Source organism: Dromaius novaehollandiae, chromosome 2 (assembly GCF_036370855.1).
Source record: "Dromaius novaehollandiae isolate bDroNov1 chromosome 2, bDroNov1.hap1, whole genome shotgun sequence".
Taxonomy (NCBI): Eukaryota; Metazoa; Chordata; class Aves; order Casuariiformes; family Dromaiidae; genus Dromaius; species Dromaius novaehollandiae.
Genome location: NC_088099.1, coordinates 135,754,787 through 135,780,041, shown reverse-complemented (window position 1 = coordinate 135,780,041; position 25,255 = coordinate 135,754,787). Strand labels below are relative to the sequence as shown.

At 36.4% G+C, this 25,255-nt stretch overlaps 1 protein-coding gene across 1 annotated transcript in view; it reads left to right on the top strand.

Annotated features, from left to right (window-relative positions):
* RP1 (RP1 axonemal microtubule associated) overlaps nucleotides 1-25,255 on the top strand; it is a 179,329-nt gene that overhangs the window by 5,330 nt on the left and 148,744 nt on the right. Inside the window, exons 3-6 of the mRNA XM_026097880.2 lie at nucleotides 14,568-14,731; nucleotides 16,751-16,837; nucleotides 19,832-19,964; nucleotides 24,648-24,799. Of these exons, the coding sequence (XP_025953665.2) occupies nucleotides 14,568-14,731; nucleotides 16,751-16,837; nucleotides 19,832-19,964; nucleotides 24,648-24,799 (536 nt within the window). The remainder of the gene's footprint in view (nucleotides 1-14,567; nucleotides 14,732-16,750; nucleotides 16,838-19,831; nucleotides 19,965-24,647; nucleotides 24,800-25,255) is intronic.

Sequence of the window (25,255 nt, the reverse complement as noted above, 5' to 3'; positions counted from 1 at the left end):
GCAGTATGACAGTAGAAATGAAAGTTCGATTCAAAATTAAAGAGGAAGAAACCATAAAATGGACAACCACTGTCAGTCGTGCTGGCCTTTCTGATGAGAAAAATATTAATATTTGCAATTCTGCAACAGGTGCAGAAGACTGTTTATCTAACACAACTATATCAGCATGTATAAAACCAAAAGAGGCTCCATTTTTGGAGAGCTACAATAATGAAGTGGGAGTCTCACTGCAGCAGTTCACTGCAGAAGTGTCAGACAAAGAATCAGAGTCTGATTTAAAATCTGCTGATTACAGTGCCTGTCAGACAAACACTTCTGCAGACCTAGATGTAAGTAATATATCTGAGAATAAAACAAGACCTCATTTTTATAGGCCTCCCACCCCTGGGCCAAGACGTGTTAGACAAAAGAAAGCAGTAGTTGAAAGCGTCACCTTGGTATCTGAGAAGGAGGTTCAGGAGAAGACAATAGGACAGTTTTCGTACAGTGAGGAAATACAGGATGGTGAAAGCAAATCTGAGTATTGTATGGTTGCTTGTTCAAGCAGCAAAAAATCAAGTATTAGTAATCCAAAGTTTAGTGAAATGAGTGACAATGATTTATTAAAGCTTTCTTCAGACCATATGAAGAAAGAAGAAATGCTTTTTAAAGTAAGCCACAAAAGTCATGATTTAATAGAAACCTCAAATAGGAAGACATTAGATGTGCCTGATGAGGATGAATTGTTACAGAAAATATTAGAGAAATCAGTTGTAGAACAAAGTACATATAATAGTTTAGTATCAACCTGCAAAGCTAACATCAGTGGTTTCATACCATCATCAAAAATTTACCAGGGAACTAGGCCAGTTTCTGCAGACAATATCCATGAGCTGTGTGACCTTAAACAAATAAAAAGATCACTGAGTTCTTTCACTAGCTATTCAGAATTATTTCAGCCAAAAAATGAAGAAAGAAAATGTAAAACTTCTGATTTATTATGCTTTTCTCAAGATTCAATGCACTCAGCCTGTCCCAGACATAGTCAGACAAAGATGATGCTACCTCCATGTAGTAAAGCTCCCATTGAGAAAATAAATCCAACAACTGGATTCTTTCCTACTGTTACTGAAAGTGAGAATCAAATCAGTGTCAGGACTGAATCTGTTATGGCAACATATCCCACTGAAGAAAGCCAGCCTGCATCTTCTCTCACCAAAAAGAAGAGAAAATCATTGTCTAACTTTCCAGAACAAGGTATACATGAAAATCAAAAAGATAAAGAAGTCTTGGGGATAATTAAAAGTCAGGGAATGTATATCACAAGCAAAAACACACAGAATCCCACAATACAGGCTACAGATAACTATTCTGAAATGCCTCAGAAAAAAGGAATAGCATTTTTTGTCAAAGCTAGTGATGGATCTGTTAATTCAGACAAAAGCATATGTCCTGAAGATGAGTTTTATTACCAGGTTTCAGTAGAACAGCAACAAAATGGATCATCTAATAAGAAAACAAGAGCTAATAGGCAGTTGACCAAAATAAAATCAAAGTCAGGCAAAAAGAATAGTTTGGTTTTGTCTGCAAAGCACACAGATAGTCTAATGATAGTTGATTCAAAGACTGAAACTGAACATGGTCAAGACACAGTGAGTTTTGAAAAAGAAGGCACACATCTCACAACTAATGCTTTTGAACAGACACCTAATCCATCAAAGATATCAAAGCCATTGTCAGAAGTGCCAAAGGATCAAAACTTAGAAAAAGAAAAGGAGAATAATATTTTGGAAAATTTGTCATCAAAAAAAGAGAAAAAGCAAAAGAGAATTAAGAAGAATTTAAGTAAAACAGCAAGTAAGTTAAGTATGTCAGAGAGAGCCCTTACACTAGAGCCTCTGAAACAGGGGGCTTTTCAAGATGAGGTTGCTGAGCGTTCACTTGAAACCTATGTTCAAACTTGGCTGAAAACCTTGTTACCGAATGCTGTCTTACCCCCTATAAACAGAAAAGAAGGGAATGTAGAGAATAGCAATGTCTGTCCTTTTCCTAAAGAGAATATTGATGCTTTTATCAGCAAAGAAACTAAATTTATCACAAATAAAATGCATATGACAAGAAAAAATACCCTGGTTGAACATAATCTAACCAAAAAAACATTAAAGCCTCTTTGTGAAATGGGAGCTATTGAAGAATCAGCAAAACATTCATGTGGAAAGCAAACTAACTCTTCGATTAATGCTAATACAGCTATAATAGAAGAAGCCAAGTATTTACTACAGTCAGATTTCCATCATGGCACTGAGCTACAGATGTTTCATGAAACACATGACAAAGATAAAAAGAAGTCAGAAGCTGATATGCAAGATACCAATCTGTATCAAAGAAAAAGTTCCGAAGTTGCTGTTCAAGTTGATTCCCCAGTTGTCAATGAGAAAATGGGAACTGATGTTCAGACTAACTGCATGTCTAGCACGTTGCTCTGTGAATTACAATCAGCTTTGCTTGGTCTCCAAAAAGAACACAGTGGATGTACAGGAAAAGCATGCAGCCTTTCAGATCTTTCTCCTTCAGTTTTTGGTTCTTCCTCCAATCTCCTCTTAGCTTGGCTACTTGTACTGAATTTGAGAGACAGTTTGATTGGCACAATCAAAGATGATATGCAAAAAACTACCTGTAGCTGTTCAGAAATACTTACACAGTTACCATTTCTGAAACAAACTACAGCCATAGAAAAAATTGGTGGATTGAAGGCTGCTGTCTCACATTTTGAACAATCAACAGAAAATAACTTACTACAGTCTGGGAGGGACCTCAAAAAACAGGACTCTACACATTGCTATGAAAATATGCCCATATCTGAAAATCATAATGGTATACATTTGCATGCAAATGAAAACTCAGTTGAATCCTGTTTTCCAAAGGACAGTATAAATTCTGAAGAAGCTCAAAAATTTGCTGGTGAATTAGAAAGCCATTCTGATATACAGAAAGAGCTTCATATAGCAGCAAAGACTTCAGATCTAAATGATTTCAGTGCTCCCAAAATACTGCCATATGGTAAATATACCAATACTAATTCAGATAATTGTAGCCTTACATCAGCTGTAAAGCCACCTGAAAGAAATGAAGAAATGGCTGATAGCTCATTACAACAATCTCAAGATACTGATGCATCACTTAATAATGAACAGTCAGGAACTTCAGTAGAGCCTAGCTCAACTGTTCCAAGTGTAACTTCTAATGACAAAAAATGTAATTTAGATCAGGTTTCTTCTGAGGTAGTGGGTGGAAAAGATATCACACATGTTAATATCAATAAAAGCAAAGATGAGAAAGTTGGCCCAAAGTCAGCAGGTAATGATGAAAAGCCAAATAACCAACTTAAACGAGCTTCTGATATCTCTACAGATTATGATTATGAGGATGATTCTGTACAGGAAGGAAGGAAAGACACAGAAACTCATGAGGAAACCTCTGAGAGGTTTTCCACACCTTCTCCATTATCTTTTTGTTATGAATCTAAGCAAATTACAGAATGTGATATGAATGAAGGAGAACAGAAATTACAAGTGGAAGAGCTGGAGAATAGAACATGTTCAGATGTTTCTCAATTAAAAAAATGCTTAAAAAGTCCTGCTACATCAGACTGGTCAGATTACAGACCTGATAGTGAAGAGAGTGATTATAACTTCAGAGCATCCAGTGATTTGACCAATGAAAGTGGCGAGGAAGCGGTACTTGAAAAACATTATAATACTGGCTATGTAAAAAGGACTATTGAACGACTTTATGGTAAGACAGAAGCTTCATTTAAGCCTAACTTTCACACAGGAGTTCCTTATGTGTCCAAAGTATTTCAAAAGGATACTGAAGAATTCCACTCTACAGTGGTGGAAAAAAAAGTTTCTTTTTTTCAAGAACCTAGGTCTTGTTCCGCAGAGAAATTGTTACTTCCACTGCCATCACAAGAATTTCCAGAAAACATAAACAAAGATGACATTACGTGGAGAAGAGAAAATATTTCTTTACCAGCACCTCAACCTACTTTTAATGGAGAAGAGACAACTTATACTAATGACTGTTCAGGGGAGTCTCCAAAGCAATGTTGTCAACCTAGTATACATGCTAATGTAGATGAAGGAATATTGATTGATAAAGGCAAATGGCTTCTTAAAGAAAATCATTTGATCAGAAGGTCACCACCTGAAAGGATTGGAATGTATGGTAATTTGGATACAACATCAACAGACACAATGCTTGATACTAATAGCGAAGACGCTCCATACTCGCACTTCGGTAATCTGACTCAATATCCAGCCCTCAAAGAAATCTCTTCTTCAGAACTTGAAGATATGGCTAAACCCTCTGAAAATGTTTGTAACTACTTCAATATACCTCATAATAGTGATTCAGACCCTTTTCTAGATGACTTGAGTACAAAAAACAAACCTAGCCTCAGTTGTAAAATCACCTCTCTTCCTGTACGAAACAAAGAAAAGATCAACCCATCAGTAATGGTATGTTCTACTTCTAAATGTCTTTCCACAGAGGCTAATAACAGTTTTCCACCCTTAACATCCGTAGAATTTAGATTGCCTGATAACAAGGTGCATCCATTAAAACAGCCTTTAAATGATGAACCCATACAGTCTCAGCCAACTGATGTCAGTAATGCTAACAGCAGTGCTCTTCAGGAAGAAGATTCTTTGGATAAGCTCCATGCTATATGTGGCCAACATTGTCCAATACTGATGGCAATAGTAACACCAATTAATGAGGAACAGAGAGGATATGCCTACCAAAAGGCGTCTGACCTTGAGAACCAGCTAGGTCTGTGTTCATTGGCCAAGAAGAATCAACATTTACCATGGTCAGGCAAAGATTTATTAAAAGATGAAAATAATCATGTGACTATGAAGAATAACTGTATCAGTAAGATTGCCAATAATATTTTTAATAGGTTTTATGCTAATAACACATTAGATTTCATTAGTAACTTTGGGGTTCTTACATCTTCAACCCTGAAAGACAGAAGCAATTTAGGGAAGTTACATGTTACAGAGGATATGAATGTAAATCCTGTGGAGATCAGCAATTGTCAAAATAGCGTATCCAAACATACACTCAGTGATGTAGCAGTAGGCACAAATAGTGAGCTACCAGATACAAAACAAAAAATATGCCAAAGCTTAAGAATAAGTCTAATTCATATTGTTGAAGAAAAATTGTCTCCCTTGTTGACAGATCCAGCAGAGACCTGTCATTCTGAAATATTCTTTAAGTGTGAAACTTCTTTAAATAGCATTGAACATAATGCCTCTGAAATTCTTAAAAATGAAAATGCCTTTCCTACAGGAGAGGATGAAGAAGGTATTTTCTTCTGTGCCATGGACAACGGAAACAGCAAAGAAAAGAAAGATATGAAATAATGATCTTGAGAGCTCTGTAACATTACATTGATGAGAACATCTTCAGAAAAAAATTAATCACAAAGTAAACTCCTGAATGCCACACCCAAGCAGAACTCCCAAAGCGAAGACAGCTCAGGCCTAGATAAATACTAATTACAGTTTTATATCATTGCTAAAATACAGATAATTACTTAGAAATTTTGTAGGACCCAGTGCAGGATAAAAGCTGTTCTTCTAAGAGGGTGATTTCTTGTTTAAAAAACAAAAAAGAATTCCTCAGAAATTTTATCTGCTTAAAGATATTCAGTAATATTCCAACCATCTTTTTCACAGAGAAACAACTAGTGCTTGTTAGAACATAGGGCTGAAATTTGAAATACCTGCCTAAGTTCTAAGTTCCTGTATTTCATGACATTTGAGAAAGAATTTGAGAATTATCTTTAAGTATAACTGCTTTGTCCAGAAAAAAACAACTGAGATCATTAATTTGAAATGAAAAATAGAAAATACTATTCATATGCTGTACTACAATGAAAAGCAGCAAATAGTAGTTATGTTAATTTTATATAGATTAACATTATCGACCAGCTATTTCAGTTTTTAAAGGTCAAATTCAGAATAGGTAGGTGAGTAAAGTGATCTTTCAGGCTATATATAGGTCATCCATATCCCAAATGAGATTGCCTCTTTTATCCAGAGAATACTAGAAAAGGAGAATATTACTGCTCAGATTCCACAGTAACTGAGGAGGGAGACTCTGTCAGTGGACTTCCTGACTGCCCTTGCCATATTCACTTCTAAGGCAGCACATCTTACTTTACTCTTAAAACCATTTTACATATACTATATGTTTTAATTCAGTGCATTCTTTTCAACCTCTGTATTATAAAGGTCATCCACGTTCTCTTTGTTTTTTGTAAATATGATGTATTAAGACAATCTTAGAACTACTATTTATTATGTTTCAGGATCTTTCGATCTATTGTTAGAATTATTTTGGATATCTGTTTACAGCATCTTTTCATATCCTCTGTGTGTAGTATACATTGTGTATGGCTTACAATTTTCAGTAAATTATTTTAAATATAGAAATGGAAAATATTTAATGTATATTGTTATTACCAAGAATATTTCAGTTTTGTGGCTACATTTTAATCCCTAATACTGCACACTACCTTACTTTACTGTCACTCAAGTCAGAGATGCCTCTGAAGAAGTAAGATGCTATTGTTCAGTAAGAGTATGAGAATTTGGCCAATCTGCACTCTCGGAAGCTGTGTCTAGAGTAAATGGCACGTACATGCTGTGAGAAACCCTAGATCGTGGTACTTCAGTTATCCAGACTGGGGGCCTAATCAAAGCCTACCACAACTCCCTTGTGGCCCATGTGTCTTGATTGCCTCCCTGAGGAAACCAAGGCACACCCAGGGATGTAGAAGTGGGATCTGGAGCAAAGGGGCTTTGCAGTACAGCTAGGAAACCTGGAAGAACTCTTCAATTCTCTTTAAGAGTCCAGTGGCAGCTATATGTCCTCAGAAATAACTGATAAGTTTCTGTTGTTTGAAGCAGTGTTATATTCTATGTAATAAACTATCATTACAACCCTAAAACAACATTGTGATATTGGCTAATATATTATGCACCAACCATGTGATTATCAGATTATACTGGCCTTGTTCCTGATGTTCTTCCAGCAACCTCCACATTCTTTAGTGTCCTTCAACGGTGTTTTATGAGTGCTCCAGATGAAGAGTCTCGATGGTATTTTTCATCTGTTTACATGGAAATTCAGAAACAAAATCTATGTTTGAAAATGAAACTTGAAATTGTATAGTAGTAGAATTCAACTAAATGCCATACAGCATTCTGTGTACTAGGCTTCTAGGCCCTAAATAAAGCATAAATGTTAGTATTACTGAGAAAACTGATAAGCAAATTAACAGTTAGATATATGCCTCCATCACTGACAGTCTTTTTGGTGGATTCATAGCACCCAGTTGACTTTAGTTTTTTCAGACCTTCAAACGTCCTTAATTGGATGCTTATTGTAGGGATACTGAGCAAACTGAGCTGTCAAAAAGTGAGATGTGAGGTACTGCAATTGGTTAGAATTAGCAAAGACCACAGCAAGGGGTGAAATAACTCATATTCATTGAAGGATCTGTTCTTGATTTCAATGTGGCCTATATACATTTAAAGAGAAGGAATATAATGGTCAGCTCAGAGCAGGACAAAAGGTTAAGTGAGATGTTTCAAAGATTCATAGGGTCCATCAGGATTATAAATTCATTAATAGTTCAGGGAAGATACAGAATACTGAGTGGCTGAGATAGGCAGAGAAAAAAAATCACACTCATTAGGTAAGATTGGAGAATACTGAAGAGAGAACCTCACAAAGCTGGTAACTACAAGAACATACTGATCAGCAGAAGAAAAAACACCGTGAGGAGTAATTTGAACTACTTATATATTTTCCTTAATTCTGTAAATTAACTGAGAATCTTTCTGAACTACATAATCTAAAATACACTTGAAAGTGACAAGCGTATTGAATAATGTGTAAAGAACAAGTTAGAAAAAGATTCAGCAAGCATTTGAAGGCTTTATACAGAGTGATGAAATACCCTTCTTCTAGAAGGAATTCAGTTTTTTCTTGCCAGTATTAAAAAAAGAAATAGTCAACACAGCATATAGACCACAATCCCAGGAAGGGACTTTCAGTTTATCTAGTTCAGCCCCCTGCCAGAAGACACTCACATAAATATGTAAGTCATGCTGGTTTTTGACTAAATCTTACATTAAAACTTGTTCAGCTACAGTTATTACTTCTTACACTGGAAGGATGTTCTAAAGCCTGAGTCCTTCCGTCTTAATTGTTTTCTAATTTCTATCCTAAATCTAGTCATTAGTTTATATTCAGGCATCCCAAAGACATCACTGTCATTTATTTAAATATGCCTTTTTTTCTCCATGCTGTCTGTAAACAACAATCAGACATTCAACTTCTTCTCTGACATAAGACATTCTTTCTGTTTCCCCTAATCATGATGGTTTTCTTTCTCTGGACCTATTCAGTTTCAATTAATCTTTTTTTTCAATATGGATAACAAGAACTTTATGCAGCATTTCAGATAATGTCTTTCTAGACTCTTGGACACTGACAGTAAAATTTCTCTTCTTAAAATGAAAACATAAAAGACATTAACTGCATGTCTTGATTACCGCTCTCATCCATATTACAGCTTTCTTTCATTTTACTGTTCAACATCCTGTATTATTCATTACTATATCTCCATTTATCAAGTTTTCTGCTTTCTGTGCATTAGAACTGCCTGTGGAGATGGTACTAGTCCAAATAAATTTCTTCCTCATTTCTTATTTTAAATATTTTTTACCATGTATGGCTGGCATGGTATATCCACAGTCTCTCTGTCAAGAAGAATCCATTTTTCATGAGCGCATGCCAAGTTCCCAAACCTGTCTTTATATCATTAGTTTGTGAGTCATCTGTTGATCTTCATTGTCTTGTTTTACCTTGACTTTTTATTTTAAGACCTAAAGAATTTTACTTACCTTTCTTTGAACATCTTCTTCAGGCTCTTAGAGATATCCTGATCCACTTAAGCAACAATTTCAGCAGTAGTAGTTCTTTTAACATAAAGAGCAGGTGGTGAATGTACCTCTCCCATCAAGATCCTCAAACCCTGTAAATTTGCTTCCAGCAAGCAGTGTATTCCTCTGGTTTTTAGAACTGGCAACAATCTTTTCTATGTCATCTTTGTTTCTTTTTGGACTCCAGTCCCTGAACCATCATTTATTCATCTTTAGTAAGACTGATTTCCCAGCTTTTTTTCCTTGTCATTATCTAGCGAAACAGCAAAATACGTGTTTTTCTCCATTAACTTGTTTGCTGCTACAGGATTTCACAGATCATTTTCCTTTTCCATTGTTCTCCCCTTCAGACCTTCATCTTAAGCAGGTTTCTGCAAAGCCATGCAACTTCTGTTTCTTTTCCTCTTTTATATCTTCAAAGTCATGACTGAATTCCACTGTTGTTTCCATTTGTAGCTTCTGTTCCCTATACTTCAAACTTTTCATAATAGCTTCTGTCAAATATCCACTTCAGGATAACATATCTTAGAGGTGCAGCCAATCATCTTCATTATTTTCTCCATTCCTTAGCTGAAGTCTGTTGCTGCTATACTAGTTTTTACCTTCAAAGTATATTTTCATTCTGGGGCTATTTGCCCTTTGTTTGGTCAGTTCTTCTCTTTTACTAATGCTTGACATTAAACTCACCTTGCTAGGAATGAAAGGCAAGATCTTATCTTGGTTCTCAACTGCAAGACATCTGTTTCTTTCATAAGACAGTCCATAAATGAACTCTGGAAATTATAGACTGTTTCCAAATCACAGACCTTATAGAAACAAACTGCATCTGTACAGTCGGGTATCAAACAACACTCCTTCCTTGCAGAATAAAAACCTTGGAACTCTGAAGTTCTATACCGTATTTGTTGGCCATCTACATTAGTTATGGACTCTCTTAATTCTGGATGAATAAAGCCTAATATTTTCATAAAAAAATACATTCTAACTTCAGCTCCCGAAACATTTCACAAACAGTATTTATGTCTTAACATAATGAAAGATAAATAATAATGTCAAAAATTTTAGATGTGCCTACAGAGAGTGATTTAAGGGCTTATCCAAAATAACAGTGCGTGTCAAAACTAGAAACAGACCCAAACATCTGGATTAACACAGACTAAGCTCTCTTTTGGAGGCCGTACCACCCAATAGGGCCCTAAGTTATAAAACTGATTAATGATGGAAAAGTCTTTCATTGTTCATTAAAGAGTTCTATGAACTTTCTATGAAGTGTCTAGTATTGTCTATTAACAAAATCCACACTCTGGACTAAGTTTACCATGAACTGATAAGAATATTGAGGAATTTAAAGAAATAATACTCATACAGAAATCTTATCCAATAACAGTCAAGAGCAGCATTTCATCTAAATACAATATTTTATGTTTTCTTTTTTACTTTCAATAATATTTCACAATGAAATTTTCCAGCATTTGTTTTTGCCAGGGCATGAAGTTGTGGTAACAAGCTTATATACAAATCAGTCACATACTGGAGAAGTTAGTGGGTATTTTTACTACCCTTGAGCCTGAAAAAAAAAGGTCAAAAAGATCTTCCACAAACTTTGCAGTGAGTATATGCATGTGACTAGCTGTGAAGACTGGAAACTCTTAACTGGAAAGGCTTTTAGAGACTGAAAACAGCGTATTGGAGTGGAAGACACTGCATCCAGTGATCTATACTAATCACTGGTACCTCCAGTGTGATAGATAGAAAGCTGGATGAAATGGTTTTGCATATCTAAAAGTGTGTGTAACATAAAAACTAATGAGCTGTGACTGATTTCTCAGAAGTGTTATATTCCTCAATTTGAGTGTACAGGAGCAACTCTTTGGTATCATTTATCGGTTTTCATTTCCCAATTGCATAAGGCATATTTCTCTTTTCCTTCTAAGAATGTCAGAAGGAATGAAGGCTGTTTGTTTAATTTATCACTGTTTAGCAAGTTCCTTAACTTTTATAGCACCACTGTTATCAAATATCATTAGAGTAATTACCGTATTAATCCACTGCATGAATTAAGGGGATTATTTAACGAAGTCAGTGATTTACTAACCTTAATAGCCTAAATTAAGTATGAGCTTATGTATGTCTGGGTGAAGTAACTTATATGTTGCACATATATGCTAGTTTAATGCCAATAAGGGAGATCAGTATGGAGGATTATATGGTCACCTGTCATCAGTTGTGGATCACAGAAACTTGGAACAGATAGTGGTTTGGATGATGTAAAAAAACCCCAAACCATGGTAATAGAAATAATGAGATAAATTCAGACACAGAAAAACAACAACTTTTAAGAAGGATCACACTTTGATCTGTTATCAGAAAATATGGTTCTGCCAGTTACTTTTCCTTCCTCTTTTTCTCTAAGGAATCTGTGTTCTAGGTTTGACTGTTACTATTTATTCCCTATTCTTTCAGTTTAATGCGTTCAGACTATGAAAATTCTTGTAAAGATGAAATTTAACCTGTTGATAAGAGTTCTGTTTGGCAGCTTATTTTATTATTTAATAATGACAGTGTGATTACTTAGGAAGTCTTGGCACTACAGCTGGTGTGCACTTTCACAGTATATCCCAGAAAACTGCTGACTTTCAAGAGTATCTCTTTAAAATTGAGTAGTGTATTATACTCCAAATTTCTGGTAATAACGAGATATTTTAGATGCCTGCTCTTAAGCCATGTAACTTCTCCCAGATTGTGTCTCTGTCTTTTAAAATTTTAATACTTGCTACTCAGGCCATCCTTAGGTCATGGATGTCCAAGCATTTTTCAAACAAATAAGTAAATCTCAGAACAGTACTGTGGAATAAATAAGGTAAAAAAAATTAAAAAGTGGAAAAAAATGACTAGTGAAGTACTATTTGGAAAGAGAGAAAAGTAGGAAAGAAAATAGATTACTCCTGAGTGCTGACCACTGACAGATTTCTCCGTATGGTAGGATTGAACTGCTACAGGTGCTACTTGAGCAGTATTATTACAATACAGCTGAAGAATCTGTAGTCAGCTCCAGTTATTGGAACCCCTGTGTTTGCAAACACCATATTGCATGTTTGGTATATTCACAGTTTATCTAGTGAATACTATTTGCTTAATCATAGCAGCTTGGAATTTAGACAATTTTTGTTTATTGATTGCTCAAGAAGTTGAGCGTAGATCTATGTGTCATAGACCCCAGCTGATAACACACTCTACAAATCAGTTTTGATTTTCAGTGATGCCACTGTCATTTGCTGACAACAGAGATTGCATAAGACAATTCAGGCAGATATGAAATCAAGAGATCTGGTAATGTAATCACCGTATTATACAGTTTTTTAGAAGACATCTTTGTGCAGCTGACACTAGTGCATGTGTCTGTGTCAGCAACAGGATCACAGGAATCACAGGATTACAGGATGTTTGAGGTTGTAAGGGACCTCCGGAGAGCATCTAGTCCAACCCCCCTGCTCAAGCAGGGTCATTTAGAACATGTTGCACAGGATCATGTCCAGGTGGCTTTTGAATATCTCCAGAGAAACAGCTCAGACACATGAAAAGATCCATATTACTCATATTTGTGGGCTAAGAAAACTTATTTGACAGTTGAAGTAAAAAAGGTTCATTTACATTTCAAGGTCTTGAGTTTTGTCCTCAAAGATGAACCAAATATGATGTTAATGCCTCCCTGTCTCTCCGCTCAAAGTGTGGGAGAGAATATCTATGTTAATAACTACTGATTCTACACCACTGCAGTTCCCAAGAAATGTGTGTTTTACACACCAAACATACTGGTCACACAAAAATAAAAAATTCCTGAATAGGTATAGCACAGTGGTTACAGAAAGAGCTCAACTGCAGATAGGACTCCTGGATTCTACCATCAGGTCTCATTAATGGTTTAGATTGTATAATGTGCATTTACTATGCCTTATTTTTTGCTATTTATTAAAAACAATATTAATAGTTGATAGGTGGGGTGAAGTACTTATATTTTCAACTCAGTTATTTCCTAGATACAAAAATATTGACATACACCCAGTTTAGGTCACCCTAACTTATCAATTTCTTAAACATCTTTTCCTTTGGATGTGGCTAAACACAAGCAAGTAAAAATACTCATCCTGCCTTATTTCTTCCAGAATGCCACAGACAGCTAAATGCAAATTCCTTAAATTATTGGTCTCACTGCTTCCCAAATAGTATTCTGCTGCAGCATGATTCTGTTTATGTATCATGATCAATGTCCATTAACTCCTTTAAGAAAATGCTCCTGGCTATCACTAAAAATATTAAGTGACATTCAAAATAAAACTGGCTTTACTGAACCTGACAGTAGAACCATAGTATAAATTGTCACCTGGGGTTTAAGACACTTAGATCTATTTTAAACATCTCAAGTAGTCAGTAAACATAGAAATCATCATATCATGTCATTACCATGTTACTTCTCAGTGTTTTAGTCAGAGCAGATTGGATCAAATATACTGTGATGGAAAGGAAAGTCATTATTATAGGTAAAATAGGTAGCATAGATAAATGATTAGATGATAGGGAGCTTCTGTTGTCAGCAAAGCCCTTTACTACTGTTGCTATATTTTAAAGGAAGTTCTCTTGCAAAACAGGCATTATTAATCAGTGGTGCAAAACAGTCTTAGCAAGCTTGGGAGGCTCCCACCTGTATACCATTTGAAATGGGTACCAGCTGATTAGAAACTTGGTGGGGAGAAGGGGTGTTTCCTTACTATTTCTTCATAATATCCCTATTAACAGGCCACTGTGATCAGCCATCCCTCAGTAATACCATTTCTCTTAATTCCAGGCTGTAGATATTCAACTTTTACTAAACCAAAACCTAAATCCATGTGTTTAGTCTTTATAATTCTGGAATTGTCTTAACTGGAAAAAACATTGACAAGAGATTATCCATTGGTATCTCAGAGTATGATGCCAATGCTGTACAGTGCAAGCACATATTGGTAATACCTAAGTGGATTCCAAATGAGCTCTTACATCTGCATAGCCCAGCATAGCATTGCAGAGATACTGATTCAGAGCTATGTTCCTGTGGATCTGTTCCTAAGGTGTGTTTTCTTCAGCAGAGCTAGTTAGCTTTAGGAGACCAGTGCTTGAAGTGATTATATCATTTGCCATTCCAGATCTAGCTGGTTCAAAGCCAGCATGGATATCATAACACTGTACTGCATTGTGCAAAGTTGATATGTCTTAAAACAGAAAGTCGTATTTGATATAATTTGGTACAATATTTCAAATAGAGTGTTTGAAAAGTAATCAGTGATCTTGTAATTTGCCTTTGTCATATGGCATATGTACAGAATAAAAGACGTGAATGCAACTTGACACTTCCTGAATTTTGCCTGCCCAACTTGGTAAACTCAGTATTTGCCTACTGTATTTTTATGAAATACATATTTTTGTACTCATTGACGTTATACTATTTAGAATTCTGCTTACTGAAATGCATTTTGCTTAAGAACCTTGAGCTTAAGTAATTTGATGAGTCTTTTTATCTTTTGATAGCTGGGAAATGGAAGGTGTCAGTCGTCACCAGTGATATGCCATCTGCAGGAACAAGCTCACAGGTTTATATTACATTGTATGGGGATCACAGCAGTTCAGGGCCTATTTTTCTTGATGGAGAGGAAGGGAAGTTATTTCAGAGAGGCAGTGAAGACATCTTCACAGTAAGTAATATGTATTCAGTTTATTGCCTGCTTGTATTCTGCCAGATTACATCAAATTTCAAAAGCTCTGTGATGTAAAGACAATCAGTTTATTAATGGTGTACCTATCTGGAAACAAGAACCAGGACTTAAATGTGGAGCTAAATTTAGTATCCTTTCTCCCTCACTCCCACCCAAAAGCCAGTTTGATCCAACATATCTCTTGCCTGTTTAAGAAGATCTATCAGTCACTTTACAGAGTACCCAAGAAATTACAAAGAAGTAGAAAAAAACAGATACTTGTTCAATTTTTAAATTTGAAATGGAGCAACAATATTAAAAATAGGATGGGGAAGTCAATAATCAGGGTATGGAGCAAATTTTAATCTCTGTTAAATCCGTGCTGCCATTTTTAAAGTAATGGCTGTGTTTATACCTGCAATAGATTTGGCATAAGCCTATCTGAAGCTGCCACTTCTACAAATTACAGAAGCAAGTTTCTCCCCCATCATTCTTGTGCCATGATGATTTAAGAGAGCTAAAATAGGTCTGTTATCAAGAGCTGCATAGCTTAAGTGTGTATATGGAATTGTCAGTGGATATCTCTAGCAGGTGCCTGCTATAGGGCCACATAACAGGTGCTTCTGTCTATTAGTATCCAGGATAGCAAGTCCTCTTCTGAGAGAAGGTACTTGATGCTGCCATTATTGAAGTGCTCGCCTTTTTTGCAATAGTCTTGCAGCTAGCTAGGATGTAGTAAATCTTGTTCTTAGCTCTCTTCAGCCTGATGGGGGATCTCAGGAGAATGTACCACCTCAGACATTCTCCATCTGAGATGTCAGAAAACAGATACAAGATTCAAAGGAGCAGATAGAATAGGTAACCATGTTCCTGCCTGATAAAAACATCCTCTTCATGAGACATGTTGTTGGTTTTGTTTCCTGCTCCCATGGCAGTTATTCATTTCACCTCCAATGACTCTTAAATGCAAAATATGGAGACTGTCCCTGGTTTGGAACCTGGGATTTGCCTCTTAGGTGAGTATCCATAGCACTGAAGACAATTAAGGAATGCCTGCTATGAAAAACATAGAAAGAATCAAGCCACTCTGCTTATGCTTTATGCCAAATCTAGATTAGTTCTGGTCTGTCCTAACTGTTCTGTCTCTTTATTGTTTATAACAGTAAGTTTAGGGAAGTTCACAGTACAGGGAATTTGGTTCATACCCATCTTTACAGTGTAAATGAATACAGAGAATGAATTCGGTAGAAAGGCAAAATAAAGGACAGCAGTCCCAGGCTACATCAGAGAAAAAAAGTGATATAGCAAAGAGCAGAGACACTCATGGTATGTTTCCAGTGCCTCGAGATAAGCTTTCTATTTCTACACTTAAGTTCATTACTACTGATTTGAATAACCTTCGTACAAAGCTATTCCCTCAGCACACTGTTATCTCTACTGGACACACTTGTCCAGCCTGCCCAAGAGCTAATCTTTCAAATACAACTTTATAAGTTGTTTTAATTGAAATGATTTATAAAAAGAAACAACAAAGTTGAACACAATTGTTTCCAAAATTGTAAGGCATATCTTCCTGGAGGGGCAGGGAAAAACTCTGAGAGGTACTTGGGAGGTGTTTTGGAGACAGAGACCTGTATCAGGTCAGTGGTACAGATGCTAGACTGAGCCAGGTTCTGGTGCCAGTCTAGTGCTTTTTAGTGATACCTACAGTCTATATTCATCTCCCAGAGAGACCAATATTCAGTGGGGGACAAAATAGCACCAGCAGCTTCTCAGGTCATTTAAAGGGTTTTGGCAGGCCAACAGATTTGCCAGATGGTTGTTCTTTAAAAGAGCAAAGCTTCTAATGATTGTCTGGAGCAAAATACTTTGAAAACACTGGTTTAAATACTAGAATATTTAATAGGGAATATTTCTCTAAACAAGAACGTCACCTGATAGTTACCAACTGAATTTCTGTTGCATGTATTTTTCTTGTAAGGAAGGTTCTATGTTTCATTGATTGTGTTCCTTTTACAGATTAATACTGGAAACCTAGGAAATCTCTACAAAATACGCATAGGACATACAAATGCAGGGAACTTCCCTGCGTGGCACTGTGACAAGGTAAAAGCACTGAGCAGGCATTTTATCTTTCCAAAAGCAGTCACTGTGACAATGGAGCCACAGTATGAGTCAGAAAAGTCCTTGGAACAAATATGTTAGCCTCATAATATGCTTGCATCTTTGTTTAAGATATTATTTATGATGAACTATTTTTGCAGGGAATTAATGACATCTTATAATGGTATCTGTCTTACCTGTTTTTCTGCAGTTTATTTATAACTGTACATTCTGTTTCTTTAAAAATGTATGGCTGGGTAGCAAGGAAGGCTGCCTAACCTGGCTGCTGCGGTCTGAGTCTTCTGGAGCCTTTGTGTGCTAGAGAGTGTGTAGAGTTTGTCGAAACCTAGAAAGGCATTGAACTCTGGCTAGCCAAGTTCTTCTCAGATCTGTGGCTGCCTTTGGGTCCTTTTACACAACACTGGAGCTACATTTCAAATGTTTCTGAGGGAAAAAAGTCAATAACAAATTGCTTTTCTCCCTCATTTAAAAGTGATCTCAATGCAAATAAAGCAAAGATATTAAAGTGAAAAGAATCAGCTAACTCTGTTTCTAGCTTCAGTATGCATAGTGCGCAGGTTACTGGACTGGCAGTCAAAGGACCTGGCTTTATCCTTAACATCAGTGATGTACTATATGTGCCAATGATATATCATGCGTGCCTGAGAAGTTTACTTTACTTCTTGTGCCAGAGTTTCTCATCCTTCAATTAGGAAATAGTGGTTTATAAAGTGCTTTAGAATTTCCAGGTGAACTCACTATTACAACTCGTATTTCTGGGTAAATTCATATCTAATGGAAAGTGTCCACCAAAGTTAAATATTCACTAATGTTTGAGCTCTGTGGCTATCTGGTGCTTTAACTAGCTGTTTTTATTTGGGCCTGAAACTCAGTAAGAAGACAAAGCATGTATGATCCAGGTAGCCTCAGCTAATATTTAGGCAAGATCCTTTGAGCATATGCCTCTAGCCACTGCAAGCGTGTGTTGAAATATTGCGTCATGTGTAGTTCACTGTGTCTAAGAGGTTTCATGCTAGAGTTCTCAGGATTATATCTGTTTCACTTCAGGTGAGGATTTCCTGACAATAAAGCTGAAGTATTTGTTTCTCAGCTGTGATGTGTTTGGGGGAGTGCTGAAGTCAGAATACTATTTAAGATACTTTTTTTCTTCTGTCTTTTCCTATATGCATGTGGGCACTCAATGACAGGGTGAAAAGTTTTGTCCTGTGATGCAGAGGGACAGGTTACTTCTGAAGTGTATTTGGGCTGAAGAGCAGCTAGAACAGTGATTTTTTTGTATGGAAAAGGTTCATTTGTATGCTTAATCTTTGTATTAGAAGTTTTGGTTATCATAAAATCCAACTCAAGAAATGAACCTTTCCATGTTGGTTGTACACCAGCTTTCATGAACAGAGGCTGCAATGTCTGGTTGTATATAACACATTCTTTTATACTGAAAGATTAAAAAAAGTCTGACAAAAAAGGAAAGAAAAAGTGACAAGTTATTTTTCCCTTCTCGCTTCCCAGCTGGGATATTTTAATGTAAGTCAACAGCAAAAGTTTAAAAGAAGAAAATATTCAGCACTTTGGTGTATTCTGTTGATTCTTGGCTTACAAATTTTGTTTTGCCTTCTTACTAAGTCTCAGTCAATCAACCACAGTTTTAGGCAGTGATCCATCAACGAGGGTTTGGTCATTCCCTCTTTGAAACTTTGGGGACAGAATCAAAGAAACTAAATACACTCTACTAAATACACTTTGCAAGAAATGTAACATTTTGTACAGTAGAGTACAAAATGGATATAACCACTGTTTCCTAGATTCTATGGAAATGAAACAACTACATGCAGTGAGCTGGTCAGATACTCAGTATCATTATTCTCTGCAAAATCTACATTTTATGGAAGATTTGAAATTAAGAGAAAGTCTTGTATAAATTCAGAGCTTTGCTGGTAGTTAGGCATGCTAGTACTCCATGAATATTCCATGGTTTCTGTGGCTGTCCTCGTGCTGAAATGGTTTTAGGTCTGCAAATGACCACAAAGGTGTTAATTTGCTAACTCCACGTTCCCTTTTCAAGATCCTGCAGTAGATGTTGACAGGCTGAGGTTATGCTAGGTTTTTCAGACAAGATGAATCTCTTTCTTTAAAGTTTAGTATTTAAGCAGTAAAAAAGATAAAAGTGTTCCCAGTAATTTTGAATTTATTTAATATTTCAGTTAAGGAGCTTAGATTCTATAAAGCACAGAGCAAGAGTGTAATTTTGGGTAGAAGTGTCTTCGCTTTTCTCTGTTGGTCTGAAATCTAGCATAGCTCCTAGCATAAATTAGCACGATCAAGGACTAATCAAATATATAGCAACCTCTGAAATACTGACTATGGAATACTTTGAATTATAGATTAACTAGAGCTCTTTCTCTTCTTCAGCTGGTGTGCACACAGTCCCTTTGCTACTGTAACTATATATTACAAGTTGGGTATGGAAGAATTTGCCTATGACACGCTGGTGTTGTGGCTAGCACTTTCATAGTGCATTTATGCCACAAGCACTATTAAAGAATCAAAACTTGTTCCTTTAATTCCTGTTGTAATAAGAAAACAGGTTAAAGGACTGCAATTGAAAGCATTGCAAAGTTTCCCAGTCAAAACTTCCCCGTTTGGTAAGCCATGCCACCTTGTGCAAGTCCACGTGGATACACTAACTGGAACAACAAGGCTATATTTTTGAGGATGACATCTGAGCCAATAGTTCCTGGGCTTTTGGCTATACTTGAGCTACCATGCCCTGTACTTTTGAATCTCATTGCATGAAGAGTCAGAGCGGGGATATTTGTATCCAGGGAACAGACATGCCCCAAACCCATGGTTTTGTGATCATATCTGTCAGCAGAGAACTCTACCTGCACAGATTTCAGCACGTTCCCAGAGACACCAAGTCCTCCACTACTCCAGCTGAGGGCTCAGTGACTTAAACTGTAATTCTTGGTACTGCTTTAGGTGCAGTTACTGAACCTTTATTCAGGGGAGCAGTTTTACTTCCCCGCACGTCGATGGCTAGCCTGGGACCAAGGTGATGGGGAAATCTGTCTGGAGCTTCCTGTTTTACACCAGGGTCAGCCTATTCTTCCAGGTAAGCCTAATACCACATCAGCCAAGTCAGGCCACAAACTCATGCTGATAGAGATGAACTCACTGCTTTCATCAGCCCCTCTATTACTTTTTGGCAGCTACAATGCTTCTTCTGTGCCTTTCTCCTGTGATTACTGGGCACACTCAGGTAAAAGGTTAAAAATCACTGAAGAGGAGATGGCAGAGTCTTTAACCTAATGAGTTGAATTTCCCGGGTTTTTTAAAAAAATGCCTGCTTTGGTAAGATTTTCAGCGTCTATGTTTGCTTTAAAATAGAGACAATGGTGAAGACTTCTTACAGATATTGCTTTATAATTTTATTCATAAAAATCAGGAAACAAAAGAAACATATGACAACCATGAATTCATCATGAGTCAGATCACAAACCTTGCTCTCAATAACTGAGGATTATAGTTCTGGTATGGCTATTGTAACTGCTGTTTTAGTTGTAATTTTTGTGTTTGGAAAAATATTTTAATGATATTTCAGATTATTTTTTAATATTTCAGATATTTTAATTTAACATATTTTATAAGTATAAAAAGCTCCATCACTGACATACTAATATCAGGATTGTTTTGTAATTCTAAAGGTCCATGATACCAAACAATACCAACATTATTAGGTGCTGCTGTTTTTATGGTATCAGTGGTTGTAATGCCCTGCTTTTTGCTGTCCCACACCAATCCCTGTCATCCATGTGGGATGTTGTTGCTGTATGGTCTCTCTGCTTCAGCAATGGGAAGGGGGTGGGCAAAGGCTGTGCTTCCTCTTCCCTTCTTGACATCTGGCATTGCTCCTTCCTAGCCCCAGGAAAGCACGAGAACAGAGCAGGATCAATATATCCAAAGAGAGATGTTGGTGAGGGAGCAAGAAGCTGGGGTAGGGATTCCTATCTTTTAGGATGTGAAGGTGGAGGGGGAAATGTCATAACACCACCAGTATTACTGAAGCTTTCACTTGAGCAAGATCCACCTAGGACTGGTTCCAGGTTCTCCTCCCTTTCCAGGAAGATAGGATCAACTGCAGAGTACAAGGTTACTAGGGCAGGAGAAATTCCCATCCAGCACTCTCTGAAACCTCCTGACCTACTTTTCAGAATGTTTAATAGTATAACAATACTTGGTGATATCACAATACTTTAGCTGGTCATGAAAGATTAGAATGATAACACCAGTCACTGTTGTGGGTGCAGGCTAGAGGAAGAAGAAATAAATTAAACTGAGGATCCAGAAAATGGCACATGAATGTGGGGAAACATGCCATGGGCATTTTAGTAATAAAGAGCTGAGTGGCATTGACCTGTATTTGCACCTATGGTGACTGAGCACTGAGTTTAAGAACCTGAAAAGAAGAGTGGAAAAAATGTTTGTGCCTCATTAATATGCCTTTAAAAGAAAAAGAATGGCAGGAAAGATTTTTTTTCCAGCAGTCTAGTTAGCAGCAGTAAATGGCTCATGAAATGCTGTAGAGAAAGGCTGGCCAGCACTAACCACAGTGATTTGGGATCCTGAGTGGTTAGGATTTTTATGCCCCCAAGGAATGAAAAAAGTCCCACTTCCTCTCAGATCTGATCTCTTTGGGAGACTCTTAATATTATTAGCATAAGGGAACATACAAGCACGGTAGTCAAAAAATTCAACATTTTAAATAATCAGTAATTAATGATCATTAACATGTTATTAAAATGAATATGCTTAGTTCCCTTCCCTGTAACAGCTGTTCTTTTCCAGTGCTTCCTTACTTAATATTCTGGGACCTTGACCATACACACCTTCTAATTTCAGGCTCTTCTTTCTAAGTTGTTTCTTTGTTTCTGAAATAAAGAAATAATGAAAGATTTTTATAATCAGGTAATGCTGATACATCGTAAAACACAACAGCACACTTAAGCCATCCTCTCAGTCTGCATTTTATCATTGATAATTTCTCTCTCATGCAGGAAAGGAAGAAAAGAACTTCTGTGTACTTCTGCCAACCTCAGTATAAGGGGACTCATGCTGAAGGCTGGGAGAAGGGAGTTTCAGCTCCAACTCAGTAATTGAAAGACTCTGCTTCTTTTTGCCAGTGTTATATTTCTGCATGAGATAGAAAAGAGAACATAGCTTTTAACTTCAGAGAAGATAGTTTGATAACAGAACAAGTGAAGAGGACTGGATTCAGTCTGAAAGACAGATGATGAGAGGCACTTTAAAACCAATTTCTGAACAAGAAGAGGCTGAAACACTTTCTGATTTAACAGTCTTTTATATTCACGGGAAAAATGTGGGAATTAAAAAAGCTTTTAAGAAATATTACATAGAGACTTCATGGCTTTGATTTTGAGGGACTGAACACCAATGCATTTGACTTTTTTCCTGAGCTATCCTAATTTTGCCCCCTTCTTCCCATGCATTATGACACAGTCCTTAATTATATGTAAGTGAACTATTCTCTGGGGATAAATCAGAGTTAGACAATGTTTGGTGACTGTTGGACCTCTGCTTTTCTTGGCACAGAAACTGGAAACTGGATAGTTAATGAAGGAGGGAATTATAGGAAAAGAGAGGATTGTCATGATTTTAGGTATGGGAGCGTTGATGTGGAGAAATGGATTCTACATCCTGCCTCTGCCACGGTCTCTACATAGAATGGGTTATCAGTTTACACAGATACTTTAAAGAAAAAAATGTAGGAAAGTAAATAGATCAGGTGGTGACATGGTGAACAGCGTGGATAAAATAAAATATTAACTGACAGTTGTTAAATGAAAACTATTTTGAGTATTGAGGCAGATATATTCTGAGGAAAAAAATAATAGAAGACTATGCTGTTAAAACTGTCAAAAGCTTCTGGGCCTGAATAAGTGGCTGTTTTTTTCCCTACCATACTAGTTGATTGGACAAAGATACACATTCTACCTATTTGTTCCACTTCTCATAATTCATAGACATAGAGGGGGAAATTTAAGTTTCACAAATAATTGTAACCCTATCACTTGCTAAGTTTAGAGTAGGGTGTTTACAAATATAACGTTCTACACGTACAAACAAAAATAGATGTAAAGAATACAGTTCTTTCTCTTAACCTCTGTTCTGCACACTATTCCATGGAATATCTAAAGGAAAGACAAGCCACTATTACCTAGGATAAAAGCTGTAAGAATTATAAATACCAGGATGATCCCTACGTTTATGAAAGGTTGAGAGAGGTGTCAAAACTTGCAAAAATTGCTTGAATTTCTTATTTAACTATATCAAGCCTCTGTCTTGGATTTTTTATAGCATATGTCTGTAGTACAATATTCCAGTGGAGACAGAGGTACCCAGTGAGCACATCTAAATGAGTTCACTCTGGTGTTAGAAGCAACCTAACACTATATCATAGAGTTCTGTGTGGGCACATTAAAATAACCTGTGCAGACTTCATACTGATTTAGCTCGATTGTTACTTCTATCCAAACTGACTTGTTTAAGGACAGCTTGTATGGTAAACCATGCAGAAATGCCATATAAATAAATGTGAGGTAAACATAAAGAAATTAACATCAAGAGAAGACTGAAAGGCCACTTGGCATAAGTGCAGATATGGACTGATCATGAATAAATTGGCAGTGGTTATTAAAAGAAGGTGTTTGGCCATCTGAAGAATGAGATCTGGGAGCAATCTCCTACTGATGAATTGGAGTCAAATTTCATAACATATTTCAAGTGGGAACTGATAATGGAATGATGATAATGTTGATGTGGTTCTGGACCCAATGGTCCAGAAAGTCTTTTCTATTTGCAAGACAGAGAAGGACAAGGATACCTACAACCAGAAGAAGAGCTTGTATACCAGAATAGGAGATTGTTTTCTTCCTCTTTTATTTGTTCTCTTTGTATCTCATTTGGTCTAACAAAATGTTTTATTGCTGCCTATAAACTTTGCCTTTTTCATGTTCCTACTGAAGAACATAATTGCATAATTTGCATAATTGCAAATTCTGAATTTTCTGGGTTTCCTACATCTGCATTTTAATAAGCACAGTTTTCTATTTATATATATAAATATGTATCAGTCTTTGGCTTCATGGGATTTTGACTCAAATTTTATTTTATTGTGGATTACACATTTCCACTAAATAGCCAATTTATCAAATTTAGGTCCTAGATTTTTCCTCACAAATTTACAGTGTTTAAAGAATTTTCATATGTAATATAACACAGGAAGCTCATACTACCCTATTGCATGAAGCACTAAAATATTAAAACAACAAAGCTTTCTGAATTCCTAGAAAATGAAAACTTTGGTGCTACATTTTTGCTCGTTTGGTTAACCAATGCATTCAAAAGGTTAATAACTCCTGTTGATTGTTTTAGTTTTGATCTCACTTATGTTGATCCTAATCTTAAACTTATGTTGTTTACTTTTCTGCTTTATGATGACTTCAAGTGATGCTGCAGGACCAAGAAATACTGTTGTGCATTTAAAACTTAATTCTGTTTGCATTCCCCACAATGACATTCTGTGATAAAAAACATAAATATAAAACAAAAACATTGTACATTATTATACTGAACATTTAACAGAATTTTTAAAACTTTATACAGTAACTACCCTTAATACAGACATATTTGGACTCTACAATCACTTTTGCAGCTGGATGATACTGTAGTTATAGTAGTGTTTGCTATATGAAAGGCTGTCATATTTTATTGTCAGTGACTGTCTATGAAGTGCATGTGACGACAGGAGAGCTGTGGAATGCTGGAACTGAAGCTGATGTCTATATTTCTATCTATGGAGAAAAAGGTGATACAGGATCAAGACAGCTGCTCAGGTCACCAAAACCCACAAAATTTTTAAAAGGACAAGTGAGTAAAAAACAATGCATTTTCTGATGCGTTTGGCTGGCTTTTCTCTCTTCGTTATCCCAGGGCAAGGTGCAATTATAAAAAAGATAATTACTGCATTGCAATGTTCCCCCCAAACTGCATAATTAAGCCAAAGTTACTTTCAAAAGGTGTGTCAATGCTATTGGAAGACAGTTAAAATTTTTGTTTATAAAATAGGTAAACTGCATACTTTTATTTTTAATTCTTTCATTAGTTTGCTTTAATAGGCAGAGAGCAAATGAAACTTTACATTTTATATCTGTATTTCTAATGTTGAAATCTGCTGCAGTTTGCAGTTGTTGAGTCAACTAAGCCTTGAGTGGGTTTCTGTTTTCTGACCCATTCATTTTAATGGAACTACTCCCATCAGCAAAGTGATCAGGCTTAGTTATTTCTGTTGTTTCAAGAAAGCACTTGTCTTGCTAGATTTGTTCT